General features: G+C 40.7%; 1 protein-coding gene across 2 annotated transcripts; it reads left to right on the top strand.

Annotated features, from left to right (window-relative positions):
- Positions 1–196: 196 nt before the first annotated feature.
- Positions 197–12,517, top strand: kif7 (kinesin family member 7). Of its 2 annotated transcripts, none has more exons than XM_034529339.1 (20): positions 197–304; positions 1,574–1,966; positions 2,182–2,379; positions 2,515–2,914; positions 3,005–3,352; positions 4,003–4,183; positions 4,267–4,419; positions 4,589–4,747; positions 4,973–5,124; positions 5,263–5,381; positions 6,166–6,321; positions 6,408–6,613; positions 6,871–7,068; positions 7,535–7,660; positions 7,884–8,060; positions 8,187–8,402; positions 8,964–9,170; positions 9,450–9,648; positions 9,861–10,016; positions 11,462–12,517. In XM_034529339.1, the coding sequence occupies exons 2-20, from the start codon at positions 1,636–1,638 to the stop codon at positions 11,848–11,850; spliced, it is 4,071 nt and encodes a 1,356-aa protein (XP_034385230.1). In that variant the 5' UTR covers positions 197–304; positions 1,574–1,635; the 3' UTR covers positions 11,851–12,517. The 2 variants fall into 2 exon arrangements, with proteins under 2 accessions (XP_034385230.1, XP_034385229.1); XM_034529338.1 differs by having other exon boundaries at positions 4,003–4,195.
- Positions 12,518–13,484: the final 967 nt, after the last annotated feature.

Genomic DNA, 13,484 nt, shown 5'->3' with positions numbered 1-13,484 from the left:
TAGTGTTATAGTTATTTAATATTCACATAGCACATTTGGTCACATTGGTATTATGTCATAATTCCCGGTTGTTATGTGTTAAGTTCTGCAGCTGCAGTTCTGCATCTATAAATCACTATTCTTACCTCTGAGCTTCGGCCCTCTCAGCCCTGGTGGTTTCTAGAGACCACACCCAACATTCAGCCCAAACTTCCCGGCTCCTCCCCCCGCTCTGCTCTGCGCTCACTGCCCCTCAACTTCCACTCTCCATAAAACAAACTCCAGCGTTATCCTCAATCCGTGGTGCAACTTCTGCCAACTTTAAGTAAGTTGTTTCAACTGTTAGCAGGACCGAGTCCTTCCCCTTTCAATGCACACGGTGTATTATTATAAATAAACATCATGCTGCTGAGCAGCGGCTCCAGATAATTCAGCCGCATCCTCATGTTTTGGTTTTCTTGTTGGAACTGCTGGCTAACTTGCTAACTTTAGCTTAGCTCAAGTTTTATCTTGGAAACAGGCGAACAGACGAGCGCGTGAGACTTAGGGAAGCTTATTGTAATGGACTATTTAGAAAAAGGCGACGTGGGTTTGTGTGTTTTATGGATAACGGTACTTCTACCTCGCGTATTTACTTTGTTGAACGGGGGCTCGGTTAGCTAACTTCACCTCGCTAACATGGGAAAACAAGTCGACTTTAGCTACTTTATTGTGGACCCTCGTGTGTTTTATAATTATGGCGTTAGTCTGTGAACGTGACGTTAGTCAAACCAGACTTAATACAGAATATCTTTTCGAGTTTAATCCAAGTTGTCCACCTCATCGTGAAGTGGACGTTATTTGTAAAAATTAAAGAACTCATCACAACTCATCACACTGACATTTGTAGTCACATCCTCAATGTTAACCGTGACTGATGTGTTTGTCTAATCGTACCGAAGTTAGTTAGTAAATTCATGTTTAAAACCACGATCCCTTGATGAGACTGGCCGTCCAGTTCCAAGCTAAACAAATGCAGGGCCACCGCTGTGAATAGGCTCACAGCTAAGATGCATTTTATGTCTCACATCCTTCAGTTGTTTTCCAATTAAACATGTTTGATGTAAAGCAGCTCCAGGGTGTGTTAAGTTTGCATTCACAGTATTAACATGAAGAACAATATTTTGACAGCTGTCCACTTACTTTGTGATCAGTTTTTTAATAAGGTTGTCAGGAAAAAGACAAACACTCAGCCGACCTGCTGGAAGTCTAAATATGCACGCAAACATCCCTTTAAAGTGTAAACTTACTGAACTGAGAGAGACAACGGCATAATATGTAATTGTACATCGATGTGATAAAGTACCTTCATTTGTCAAGTATTTCATTTGTTTGAGTGGCCACAATTCCATTCAGCAGTTTTTACTTTTTAGAATTGTTACTATATCACAAATATATTGTATATTAATGGAATTAGTAAACAATATTCATACAACCCTCTTCTGCTGTAGGTTAAGTGTCTTAAATGCATTATTACATAATCATTCACATTCTTACTTACATCCTTCAGCCAGACGACATGAGATGTTGAAAACAATCCTTCTATCCCCTCTAGTGGCCCAAAGATGATTCATAAGTAGCAGAGGATCACAGAGGAGCTCCAGCGGTGCAGCGGAAATGTCTCCCAAAGTGCCGAGTGGCCAAAGCCGAGGGGATTATTCTGCAGTGCAAGTAGCTGTTCGAGTGCGTCCCTTGCTGCCTAAAGAGCTTCTTCACTGCCACGAGAGCTGTATCACTGTGGACTCGGAGCTGTGTCGAGTTACTCTGGGCCACGACCGAAACTTTCTTTGCGACTACCTATTTGAAGACACTTGCTGTCAAGAGGAGGTGTATACATCGTCTGTCCAGCCACTCATAGATGCTTTTCTTCAAGGTTTCAATGCTACAGTCTTTGCCTATGGGCAGACAGGCTCAGGAAAGACGTACACCATTGGAGAAGCTAATATTTGTAAGTTATTTATTTGATCTTTTCTTCCATTGTTCACTTCATTTGTTGTCAGCTCAGTTTATCCTGTTTTAAACTTAGTTTAAGTTTAGGTCATTTTGCAGAAGACAATTCTAAAGAAAACAAGACCAGGTTTGGGCATGAACACTGTGCTCTAATCAAGTTTTACCATGATAAGCTAGTTGTTTTTCAATTTTGTGTTTTAATTGTGTTAATAGGTTCCTTTAGAGATGAGGAGCAGGGTATCATCCCCAGGGCTGTTGCAGATGTCTTCAAGCTGCTCGATGAAAATGACCTCACAGACTTCTCGGTCCGAGTGTCCTATCTGGAGGTTTACAAAGAGGAGTTCAGGGACTTACTGGAGGTGGAGACAGCCAGCAAGGACATCCACATCAGGGAAGATAAAGGCAACATTGGTATGGAATAGGCAGCCTAATTAGTCTTTAAGTGTGTCTTTGTGGTTGTGATATGAAATGTTATGCAGTATTTTTACTTAAGTTGTTTGTGTATGTATTAATCAGCATTTTATGTTTTTGTCTCTGACATTGTAGTTTTGTGTGGCGTAAAGGAGTGCGAAGTGGAAGGTCTTGATGAGGTGTTGAGTTTACTGGAGTCAGGAAATACAGCCAGGCACACTGGTGCAACCCAGATGAATCTAAACTCCAGCCGGTCACACACCATTTTTACCCTGTATATGGACCAGCGCCGGGGAAGCTCTCGCCTTTATGGGACTGCGCCAAATTCCGGACCACAAATGTTGTCTTCCAAGTTCCACTTTGTTGACCTTGCAGGGTCAGAGCGCATCTTAAAGACGGGTAACACTGGAGAGAGACTGAAAGAGAGCATCCAAATTAACAGCGGCCTTCTGGCTCTGGGAAATGTAATAGGGGCACTGGGGGACCCTAAGAGGAAAGGCTCTCATATACCATACAGAGATTCTAAAATCACAAGGTACATCTTCAAGTTTTAGCATATCACTCAAACAGAAATTGGTGTGAAATGTTTCTTTGGTCTAATTCATATACTTCTTGTTTCATCTAGGATACTAAAAGACTCTTTGGGAGGAAATTCGAAAACACTGATGATTGCCTGCATCAGTCCATCTTCCTCAGACTTTGATGAGAGCCTGAATACACTAAACTATGCCACAAGGGCCAGAAACATTCAAAACCGGGCAACGGTCAACTGCAAGCGTGAGCCAGATCGGGTCGAGGGACTGGAGCAACAAATCAAGGCGCTTCGCAGAGCCCTCGAAAACCGCCAGCGTTCAGAGACCCGCATCATTTCTCACGCTGATCCAAACAGGAGACCTCGACTTGGAGAGGGAGAGATCAGCAGACTGCAAGCCCACAGCGCCCACTACAGGACGTGCACAGACACTGCTTACAGGTTAAAGCACAGTAATTGATCAAGTTAAATGCAGTTTTTGCTGTAAGGATGTAATGACATGTTTTGACTGCTACTAACTAGCTTGGTATGTACTCTGCATGTCTTTGACAGGTAATTACAGTTAATTTATGATTGACTGTGTATATTTTATATGTATATGTGCACATTTTATATGTAAAATTGGTTCCCAATGCTCAAGGTCATGATATAAAACAGAATTAAGGATTGTAAATTATGGCCAATTATTATTACTATTATATGCCATACAGTCCAGGAATCTTTCTTTTCATTCAAACCACCACCATAATATGAACTAACTTAATTCCACTTTAGTCAAATTAAATCCAATTGCTAGCGTACATTTGAAAAATGTCACTTCTGTGTATTTTAGAGACAGACCATTATATAGTATATTGCTGGGCACATGTTTTTGTTTTGTGCTCGTTAGCTTAGGAGCTGAAAGGAATACATGACACACACTCTGGTAAAAAGAAAGGTGGTGTTTGTTGGCATTTTTATCAGGGTTCATTCAGTGGAGTGTGTATCAGGTCTCTCATCCTGACTGTGGGTTTTTGCTTCATTTTCATATATAGATTTAAGAAATATGAGCGCTTCCTTCATTTAATTGTTGTATTATTAATATATAACAGGTTGCTGCGGGAGCTGCAGAGTGAAGGGGCTCTGACTGCAGAACAGAGTTTGAGAGTGAAGGAGTGGCTGTGCTCAGTGGAGGAGGAACGCAGTGGACTTACCACTGCCTCTGGACCAGACAGTGGCATCGAAAACAGCTCCACTGAAGACAGTGTTGCGTTAAGAAAAGGAAGACCTTCGGTGAGGAACCAGGTTAGTCTCTTGCACACTCCCAAGAAAATATACAAGTCAGAACTTTTAGTATGACTATTACTTTTACCCAGGATCCAGAGGCTGCGGAGGAGAGGTGGAGTAATGAGCATGGAGAGAAAGAGGATAGTATTGTCCTGCTTCAGGCACAGATCCAGCGGCTGGAGGGAGATAACACAGATTTTTTAGCAGCTCTGGAGGATGCTATGGAGCAATACAAACAGCAGGTGAGATGCACTTGAATTGTAATACTGTTTTTCCATTAGTGCAGTGTTTCACAGTTTAATCATGGCATGCCCTATTCATGTGTCACCAGCATAATATACACATTTTCAACAGGTTACAGTTGTTTCCTTATGTGATAATGTTACTTTGATTGCTTTCCTTCTGTCTCAGAGTGATAAGCTGCAGGAGCAACAGGACTTGATAGTAGAGCTGCAGAGTCTGCTGTCTGCACCAGGGCTCACAGGGCTGGGCCTTAACTTGAGACCGCGGCCTCACACGGCCCCTATGAGCTCCATGCAACACAGTCAGAATGGAGGCACATACAGACAGGTAACCAACCAGCACACGCAGTGTTTCAGCCTGTGGACTTTTGTGGATTCATATGGGTGAGCCCATACCAAAGTTGCAATGTACCAGAGTATCATCTGGTAAATACAATTTAAAAAAAGATTTTTTCTTTTACTATACTCTTGAGACAGATCCAAATTAATGTAACAGTTTACAAGATAATGATGTAGCTTACTTGTTTATAGATCTGTGAGTTCATGTGTGTAGTTACAGGTCAGTCCAGTGAGCAGTCTTGGTAATATCCCTTATGGGGATCAGGATGATAGCCTCTATGAGGAGCAGGAGTTCCAGGAAGCAGCAGAAGTGCAAGACACAGAAGAAGAGGGCAGTGAAATCAACCTCAGCCAGGAGAGACGCAAGTATGTTGTATTTATAGAAATCTTAGCCTGCCTCTTTCACTATTTATGAGTGTTTGTGATATTAATATTGCACTCATACCAGACTGAGCACATGCACTCATGGTATGTATGAAATGTATAATGTTGTCATTCTGTCAGACAGGTGAACCTGACCTGGACCAAGGGGGACATGCTATCAGGGGAACTAGCAATTGGTGGTGGAGGACTCATATCTCTGCCTGAGTCAGACCAGCGCCTCTATTTAGCCAGAAAAGCATGTAAGTTTTGGTTCTTTTCACAATCAGTTTTTACATATTGTCCTGATAAAGGTGGATGAATAGAATTTCAAGAATTAATAATACACTTTAAAAAATTAATATTAATGAATATAATGTAGCAGATTACAGCTTCCTGACTGGTCAGTTATTAATCTGCTAGGTGATGCATCTGCAAGCCTCTCAGCTCAGCAGGTGCCGGGCCAACGACCTTTTACCTCTGATCTGGGGCATTTGTTGGGAAGCTCTGTTTGTTTCAGAGGGCCTCTTTGACATGACCGTGTGTTTGTGTTGGTGTGGATGAGCTGAGCTCCACGGTGAAGCACTGACTCAGGGGAGCAGAGTAGAGGAGCAGGGTGCCTGTAAATGAAACCAAAACATAGCTGCATAGTTGTTTCTGTTCATTTGGCGTAGGTGCTGTGAAAGAGGTTTATAATGGTTGGGAAACCCCTGATTTTATAGATTTGTATAGCATTTTGGCAAATTCCATGATATTCCACATTTTACAGCTGATTCCATTTTTTATCAAATTCCGCAATTCCTGTTTTCTGCATTCCAAAACTCATAGGGATCTACTTTTTTGCCTGGTTTTAGTGTCTACTCTGTGGTCCAAGGGACACATTACACCCAATGTATGCCCATATGGAGGACAAGAGTCAAACGGAGTACTGATCTAAAGGAAGATTACGCATTAGGGCTTGAACTTTTGTGGTTGCATTGAAGCTCGGTTACCATCCTCATGATGCCACCCTGCTGATTTTGTGTGTATTCTCTCAAATCTCTGTAGCCAACTCCAGTAGTGGGGAGACATCTGTGCGTGAAAGTCAGAAAAGTTTTGAGGGCGTTTCAGAGTTGGGACTTCTTCAGGCACAGCAGAAGATCAGGGAGCTGTCTGTCACCATCCGTATGAAAGAAGAACTCATCAAGGAGCTCGTCAAAACGGGTACAATTTTGATCTCATTATCCTTCTGCATCTTTTCTAAATGGAGGTTCTCTTTTGTTATTATATCAAATGTTTGTGTTTTTTAGGTAAGGATGCCCAGGCCCTGAACAGGCAATACAGCCATAAAATCACCGCTCTGGAGCGTGAAGCTGTGCAGGCTCGACAGGAGCTGCAGGATGCCCAGCGGCAGCTGCAGGATCTAGAGAGACAAGAGAAAGAAATCAGCTCAACGGACAAAACCAGAGCACAGGAATGTCGCAGGAAGATAGCTGCTGCTCAGAGCAAAGTTCAGGTTAGACTGCCACACCTCTGTATTAATGCCTAATATTACATAACAACAGACAACTAGATATTTAGTAATGCTGAATTGTGTGGCATCTGAAAGAATATTTTTGAGCAGCTAAGATACTATTTTAAACCCATGTCCTTACCCTGATGTGTAATTAGCAACAACACACTGAACTATTTGTTAGTTATATTCTTATACACGTGTTTTAGACCTGCACTTTTACATTTCTAAAAAGGAAAATGTGTTTGGTTTCGTACCAGGTTCTCAGTCAGCGTCAGAGGGATACAGCTCGTCTTGCCAACCTTCCGGCCCAGAGCGAACGTCGCGTGATAGAGCTGGAGAGAAGTGTTCAGAGCATGAGGCAGCAGCAAGAGCAGCTGCAAAGGCGGCTGCGCCAGGAAAGTCAGCAGAAACGACGCCTGGAGAGCGAGATGCAAAGAAGAACTCACAGAGTCAAGGTACCTCAGGCCAATACAGCAGAGTGGCAGCTCACTTACTTCCCCATTGGGCTCTAAATTCGGAAGAAGCACTGTTCTCCAGTACACAGTCCAACAGACACGTCCAACCTGGTGAAAATCATCAATAATTGTCACACCTGCCGAGTATTATTCTCTTTTTCCATTTTGTTACCCGATGGGTAAATATGGTAACTGGACAGTCCAAAACCATGTATAACATCAACACTCATCACACAGTTGTGCCAAAACCAAAACATTAGCAAGAAATATTCAAATCAACCATAAGTCGATGAACTCTGAGATTGCATGAATCACGCTGACTTGTGTTGTCTTCGAAACTCTCAGCCTGAAATTAAGTAGAATGTGTACAGCCAGTTTACAGCAAGATTCTTCTCTGTTTACACCAACAACATCTCCTGCAGCAGTAACTTTAACTGTATCTTTCACCCCTCCATCCTTTCTGTAGGAACTCGAGATAAAGAATGAGCAGCAGCAAAAGATTCTGAAAATAAAGACAGAAGAGGTCGCTGCCTTCCAGAGGCAGAGACGCAGCGGTAGTAATGGCTCTGTCATCTCATTAGAAGAACAACAGGTGGGACAAGAATCTCAAGGAGAATATCTCTTCTAACTTTGAATTTATAGAAAACAAATTGCCAATAAACTGCAGAAGAAAATTAGTCATACAAAGTTTTGACTTTAAGAATTTGTCATTTTGTTAGAGATGCATGGAATTTCGCTTGTGGCGCTGTCATTCCGCTGCAGCCTTAGTTTGTGCATGATGTGTGGGCTTTTGTGTTTTAACTCCCTGTGAGCAGAAGATTGAGGAACAAAAGCGCTGGCTAGATGAGGAAATGGAGCGGGTACTGGACCAGAGGAAAGAACTGGAAGATCTGGAAGGAGAGCTCACTAAAAGAGAGAAAATCCTGGCCAAGAAAGAAGCCTTACTACAGGAACGCAGTGAACTGGAGACCAAGAGGCTACGCTCCAGTCAGGTAGTAACAACCACAAACATATATATATATATATATATATATATATATATATATATATATATATATATATATATAACTCCTTTCAGTGACACAAATGCTAAACCTTTTTATTCATCTTCCCTCCAGGCCTTGAGTAAAAACCTGGTGATGCTTACAGGGCGCATTGAGTCACTTGAGCAAGAGTTGAGTGAGAGGAATGGTCTTCTTCGCAGCAGCAGTGCTCAAGACTCTCAGCAGATTCGCCAAGAGATCTCCAACCTCCGTCAAGAGAAAGATTCACTGCTTATACAAAGAGTGGAGCTGGACGATAAGCTGCGGCAGGGAAGCCTGCTCTCACCTGAGGTCAGATATTACTATTGGGTTCAAGCTAGGCATGGGTGGTAATATGGAAAGACAGTTTACCTGGGTACTTAGAAATCCTTACGGTATTATTAATATCGTCGGAACTACAGACGCTCCGTTTCTATGCTGTATTGTAGTGCACAGCACACGCCACCAGAGGTCGGTCACTTAACAGGCAGCTGAGCTCAGACAGATGGCGACTGGGTGTTTTCTTTTCTTCAGTGTAACCAGATTATAGCCACATGATTTTATTCAACTGTAGCATACTTTATGGTGTAGAATAACAAATCTGCCATTACTGAAAAAATCTTTTTATAAAATTCTATTGTATATCAGCCGCCATCCATTCAAGCCTACCCAAAACGGTATGTCAGCGTATTTTTAACTGTGGCAGAGAAAGATCAAATTATTTAACAGGTATATTGTAGGACTCAATTAGGTACTTCACATGGCAATCATAGTAGTATAGTAGTAACAGATTTTCACTGGAAGCTGTGATATTACCTGTTTGTTGATGTTCACATCCTCATTACGTCCATCTTTGCCCTCTGACATTTGTAGGAGGAGCGAACACTTTTCCAGTTGGATGAGGCCATCGAGGCTCTGGATGCAGCTATTGAGTACAAGAATGAGGCCATCACTCAGAGACAGAGACAGCTGAGGGCTTCTGCCAGTGTGCTCTCCCAATGGGAGATGAATCTTATGGCCAAACTCAGTTACCTGTCTGCCTCTGAGACCAGAGCTCTGCTGTGCAAGTACTTCGACAAGGTCTGTGAAATGCTCAACATTCAGCCTCAATATTTTTCAATATTCTCACCTTACATCAGCACTGCGAAATGTATTTATTTGTATCTATTTTTTAAACAAGCTGACCAGTTTGTTACACAACACTAATGTAATTTAAACATCAATAACATTAAACAACTATTTGTAATGGAAACACTCCTTCATAAGAAAGCTAAGCAAGGTATCATACCTTACAGGGTGTGACTCTTTATGTCTGAACACACTGATATATAAGCTAAAAAGTGTTACTGCTTCCTGTAGGTGGTGACTCTGCGTGAGGAGGAGCGTAAGCTACAGCTTGCGCTGGCTGAGTTGGAAATGCAACTGGATGAGCAGCAAAAGCTGGTGCAGTGGTTGGAGAACGCCCTCGATCGCACACAACTCGACACAGATCGCCGGCTCACACAACAGCAGAAGGAACATGAGAAGAGCGTGCAGCTCCTACTGCAGCAGTGTCGAGGTGCACAAGCTTTTATCTATTATCTCTCACTAAAAACAGGGATTGCCTGGCGGTGTGTCACTTCAAATATATTATAAATCCCACACTCTTTAGTCTACACTGGATATAGTTTAAATTGTTAAACATTAAGTTTAAGTAAACACGTTGCTTGATTATTTTCATAATCATCTCATAAAAGTGATATTCTCCTGGGTGTCCTTCCACTCCTACAGAGCAAATCGACGAGGGCTTTGCAGGAAGACAGCGGCAGTATGAAGGATGGATCCGTAACCTCAGCATGGAGCTGACCCACTACAAGACGGCAAATCTGGAACTAAGCAACAAACTGAGGGAACTATGTGGTTCAGGCAGCCAGCCAAAAGATCTTGGTAAAGGAGGATATTATTAGATAAAGTGTTTATTTTATTATTTATGATTATCATAATCATTGTGTTTACAGCTTAGAGCCATACTTTGCTTCTTGGCATCAAATCATTATTTAAGTGCAAATGCTCTTCCACAAATCATCAGGTAATTCCATTTTTTATAATCCGTCATGTCTCTCAGCAACTACCACATCGCTATTCTTGGCCTTCCAAATGTCCCAAACAACCCCTCAACGTATTCAGATGTTTTTTTTTTTCCAATAAACAGTCTAAATACAAAAGATATTAAGTTATCACATACGACTACGGGAACCAGAATATTCACATTTGAGAATTTGAAACAAGCGAAATTTGGCATTATTTTGTTAAAAATACAAACAAAAACGACTAGTCGTTTGAATTCTTTGGCAGTTGTTCCTATCTAAACTATTCCTTTCAAACTACTTTTCAAAATATTGCAGTTAATTACAGAAAACATGATTAGCCTGAATTTGGAAGAAGTTGGAAGAAGCTCTCAGAGTTGCAATACCACATTGTTAAAACACTCCGTTACAAATAAAAGCCCTGCATACAAATTGTAATCTAGGTAAAATAGAGAATTTGCTAAATAAATAAAGTATCCAAAGTAAAAGCACTCAAAAAATCATAATGTCTATGTAATATATGTCAGTTAAAAGTCACATTATAATATGCCATAAACAATTGTTACAAAATGTCACTCGTGTTTTCTGTGCCATACCGTTTTTCCATGATATATACGTCAATAAATTGTCTTTAAAGATGTCATAGTATAGGATTCCATAAACATTTCATTAAAAGTCGTAAGAAATGTCCTTGTATACTATGTGATGAAAAATAATAATAATAAATGATATTTAGGTATAGTCAGCGAAATCTGGTATAAGATAAACATCGTAGTGTTTTTAATTGCATTGCAGTCTCTCCCTGCTCTCTGTCAGGGCTGTGGATGAGCTCTCCTACTTTATTATACATTATATAATAATTAATGTTATACATTACTTTTAATGTTTTAGCTAGTCAAGCTAGAGCTAATTCTAACTAATATAATGTAAATACATTAATATTGTATTGTACTACTTAAGAAACTTGCTGAATAGTAACTAGTAACTAAAGCTGTCATATACATGTTTTGAAGTGCATCAAAATTGTATTTAAGTTAAAGTGCTTTAGTAAATATACAAGTTACTTTACACCAACGTTGTGTAGTTTCAACCTTTTTCTTTGCTTTCTCCCGCATTCCTGAATGTTACTCATTTATTTACACAAGTGTACATCATCTGACATCCTATTCTTTTGTTCAGCTATTTGACCTTCAAATCTCTATCTCAACATGTGTTTTGATATTCAATAAGCTTTAAGTAAACTCCAAGTAGCACTCAGTCTGTTGGTACTCTCACTATTAAGATGAATGTTTTCTTTTCTTTCAGCATCTGATGGTAAAGCAGCAGGTGTTAGCAGCATGGAGAAGCTGACCCGCTGGCCTGAGGACAGTCCAGGAGGAAGGGGGACGGCCCAGTCCGACAAACCTTCCAGGTCCCGGGAAGAGATGCGTGAGCTGGTGAACACGCCTCTCCCGTCCACGTGGAGACGCTCCTCTCTCCCTACGGAGGAACCTGCTGTCATGGAGGAGTTATGGCTTCCAGCAGCTGGGGATGTTCCTTCTAACCGTGTCGTTCAAACTGGAATGGGGTCCTGGGGTGGGCCGGCATCCCTGCCTGCGGTGAAGTCTCGCAGAGAATCACGTCGCTCCAGCCTCAGCATCGGACCACTGACTTCAAACAATGCATTAATTGATGTGCGGAAGAATCCTGTCTGAAAATACATGTATTGTGCTAGACCATTCTCATAGATGTTTATTTGGTTTCTGAAATATTTTCACACAAGCCCTCTTTAGTTTTTGTATTTCCTTTTTTCCTTTTGTATAAAAACAAATTAATACACAAGGACACCCGCTGATTTTTATATGAAGTACTTTCAGTAAGGTAAAGTCTATGTTCCCATGTCATACAGTAATTGGTAGGTTTATGGTCTGCCAGCAATGAAAGTCAACGAGGTGAAAAGTGTGCATCTTACAAAATGATGCTCTCTAATCATGTAGCCTTTTTACCCTACAGTATTTTATATTAAAATTATGTTGCCACTCACACTCATCTGGTGTTTTTTATTTTTTTTATTTTCATGATTAGTAGTTATTCATTTATTTCACAACTTGAGAAACAAGAATCGGGAAATTATTTCAGACATTTGTTTTGTATTCCTTTTTCAAATCGGTGGTCAGTTTGAATGTTATTACAGCTGATGAGGCTTGAAAGCTGCTGCAAGATGTTGTGTTGGTTTAATTGGTCACATCTGTATCACAACCTCTTGTACATTATTTATTCTTTCTAACACTGCATGCCATTCTTGTTCCCATCTAATCAACTGTTTGGGTTTGGGGTCAAAATCTAAAGCTGTATCACCCAGTTTATATACTACAGCTGTTCTTATCTGGGTCCAACAGCCAGACTGTGGCTGCTGAAATTATTGCCACTTAGAATTCTGGTTATATATTTTGTCTTTAATAGTAGAGACGGCTGCAATTGGACTTGTGTTCACACAGTCTGTGAACTATGGAAGTCTATGGGTTTGTCCAAATCCTTCTGGTCATTTAATTCTCCACTTTCCAGTGTTAATGTTAAATAAATAACTTGAAATTCTATGGAAGTATATTATTTAGTTACATTTTTTCTTAATTAACTGTCAGTTGTGTTGCTTGTTCAGACAGGCACACTTTTATATAGGCGGCCTCCATGGGTGACATCTTGGAAGAAGAGGAATCTTATGCAGACTAACTAAGAGAACATCTCTATGCTTGGGTAGGATCATTTTGATCGTTACCATCTGCTGAGTATTTAATGTTTGCTATCGAAAGCTTACAACATATTTGAATGGTCTTTTTAGTATCGTTATGAACTTTTAAGAAAATTTCAGGATAATGTCTGTACTAAATATAGACATCATTCAGTATGATTTACACTTCCGGATAATATCATTATCTTTGATGACAAGAACTTAAGAATACCTGCAGCTGACATTTCAGCCAATTTAAGGAGCTTATTTGTCTTCTTGTTTTGGTTCTGAGAATGAAGACACAAGATGTTTGGGGAGAAGCAGCAGACGATGGAGACGAGTACATCAAGGTGAGAAGAGGTCGACCTGAACAACACTCGTCTGTACACAGCTGGAAACTGCAACACACAAATGATATGACAATGCTGAAAGAGCATCTGGAGAACCGAGAAGAGATTTAAGACCAGGGGGAGATGCTGGACAAACTCAAAGAAACACCACTATAGCAACATATTGTCTTTATACTTTTATTATTGTTTCAGTATGCCAAAAATGTAACAATTAGTATGCTATAAAAAATAGTATGTGACTGTCACAATATAGTCATAGCACCACAAGAAT

This window comes from Cyclopterus lumpus, chromosome 3 (assembly GCF_009769545.1).
Source record: "Cyclopterus lumpus isolate fCycLum1 chromosome 3, fCycLum1.pri, whole genome shotgun sequence".
In the NCBI taxonomy this organism is placed as follows: domain Eukaryota; kingdom Metazoa; phylum Chordata; class Actinopteri; order Perciformes; family Cyclopteridae; genus Cyclopterus; species Cyclopterus lumpus.
The sequence above is the reverse complement of the archived record's forward strand: the minus strand, read 5'-3'. Positions and strand labels throughout refer to the sequence as shown.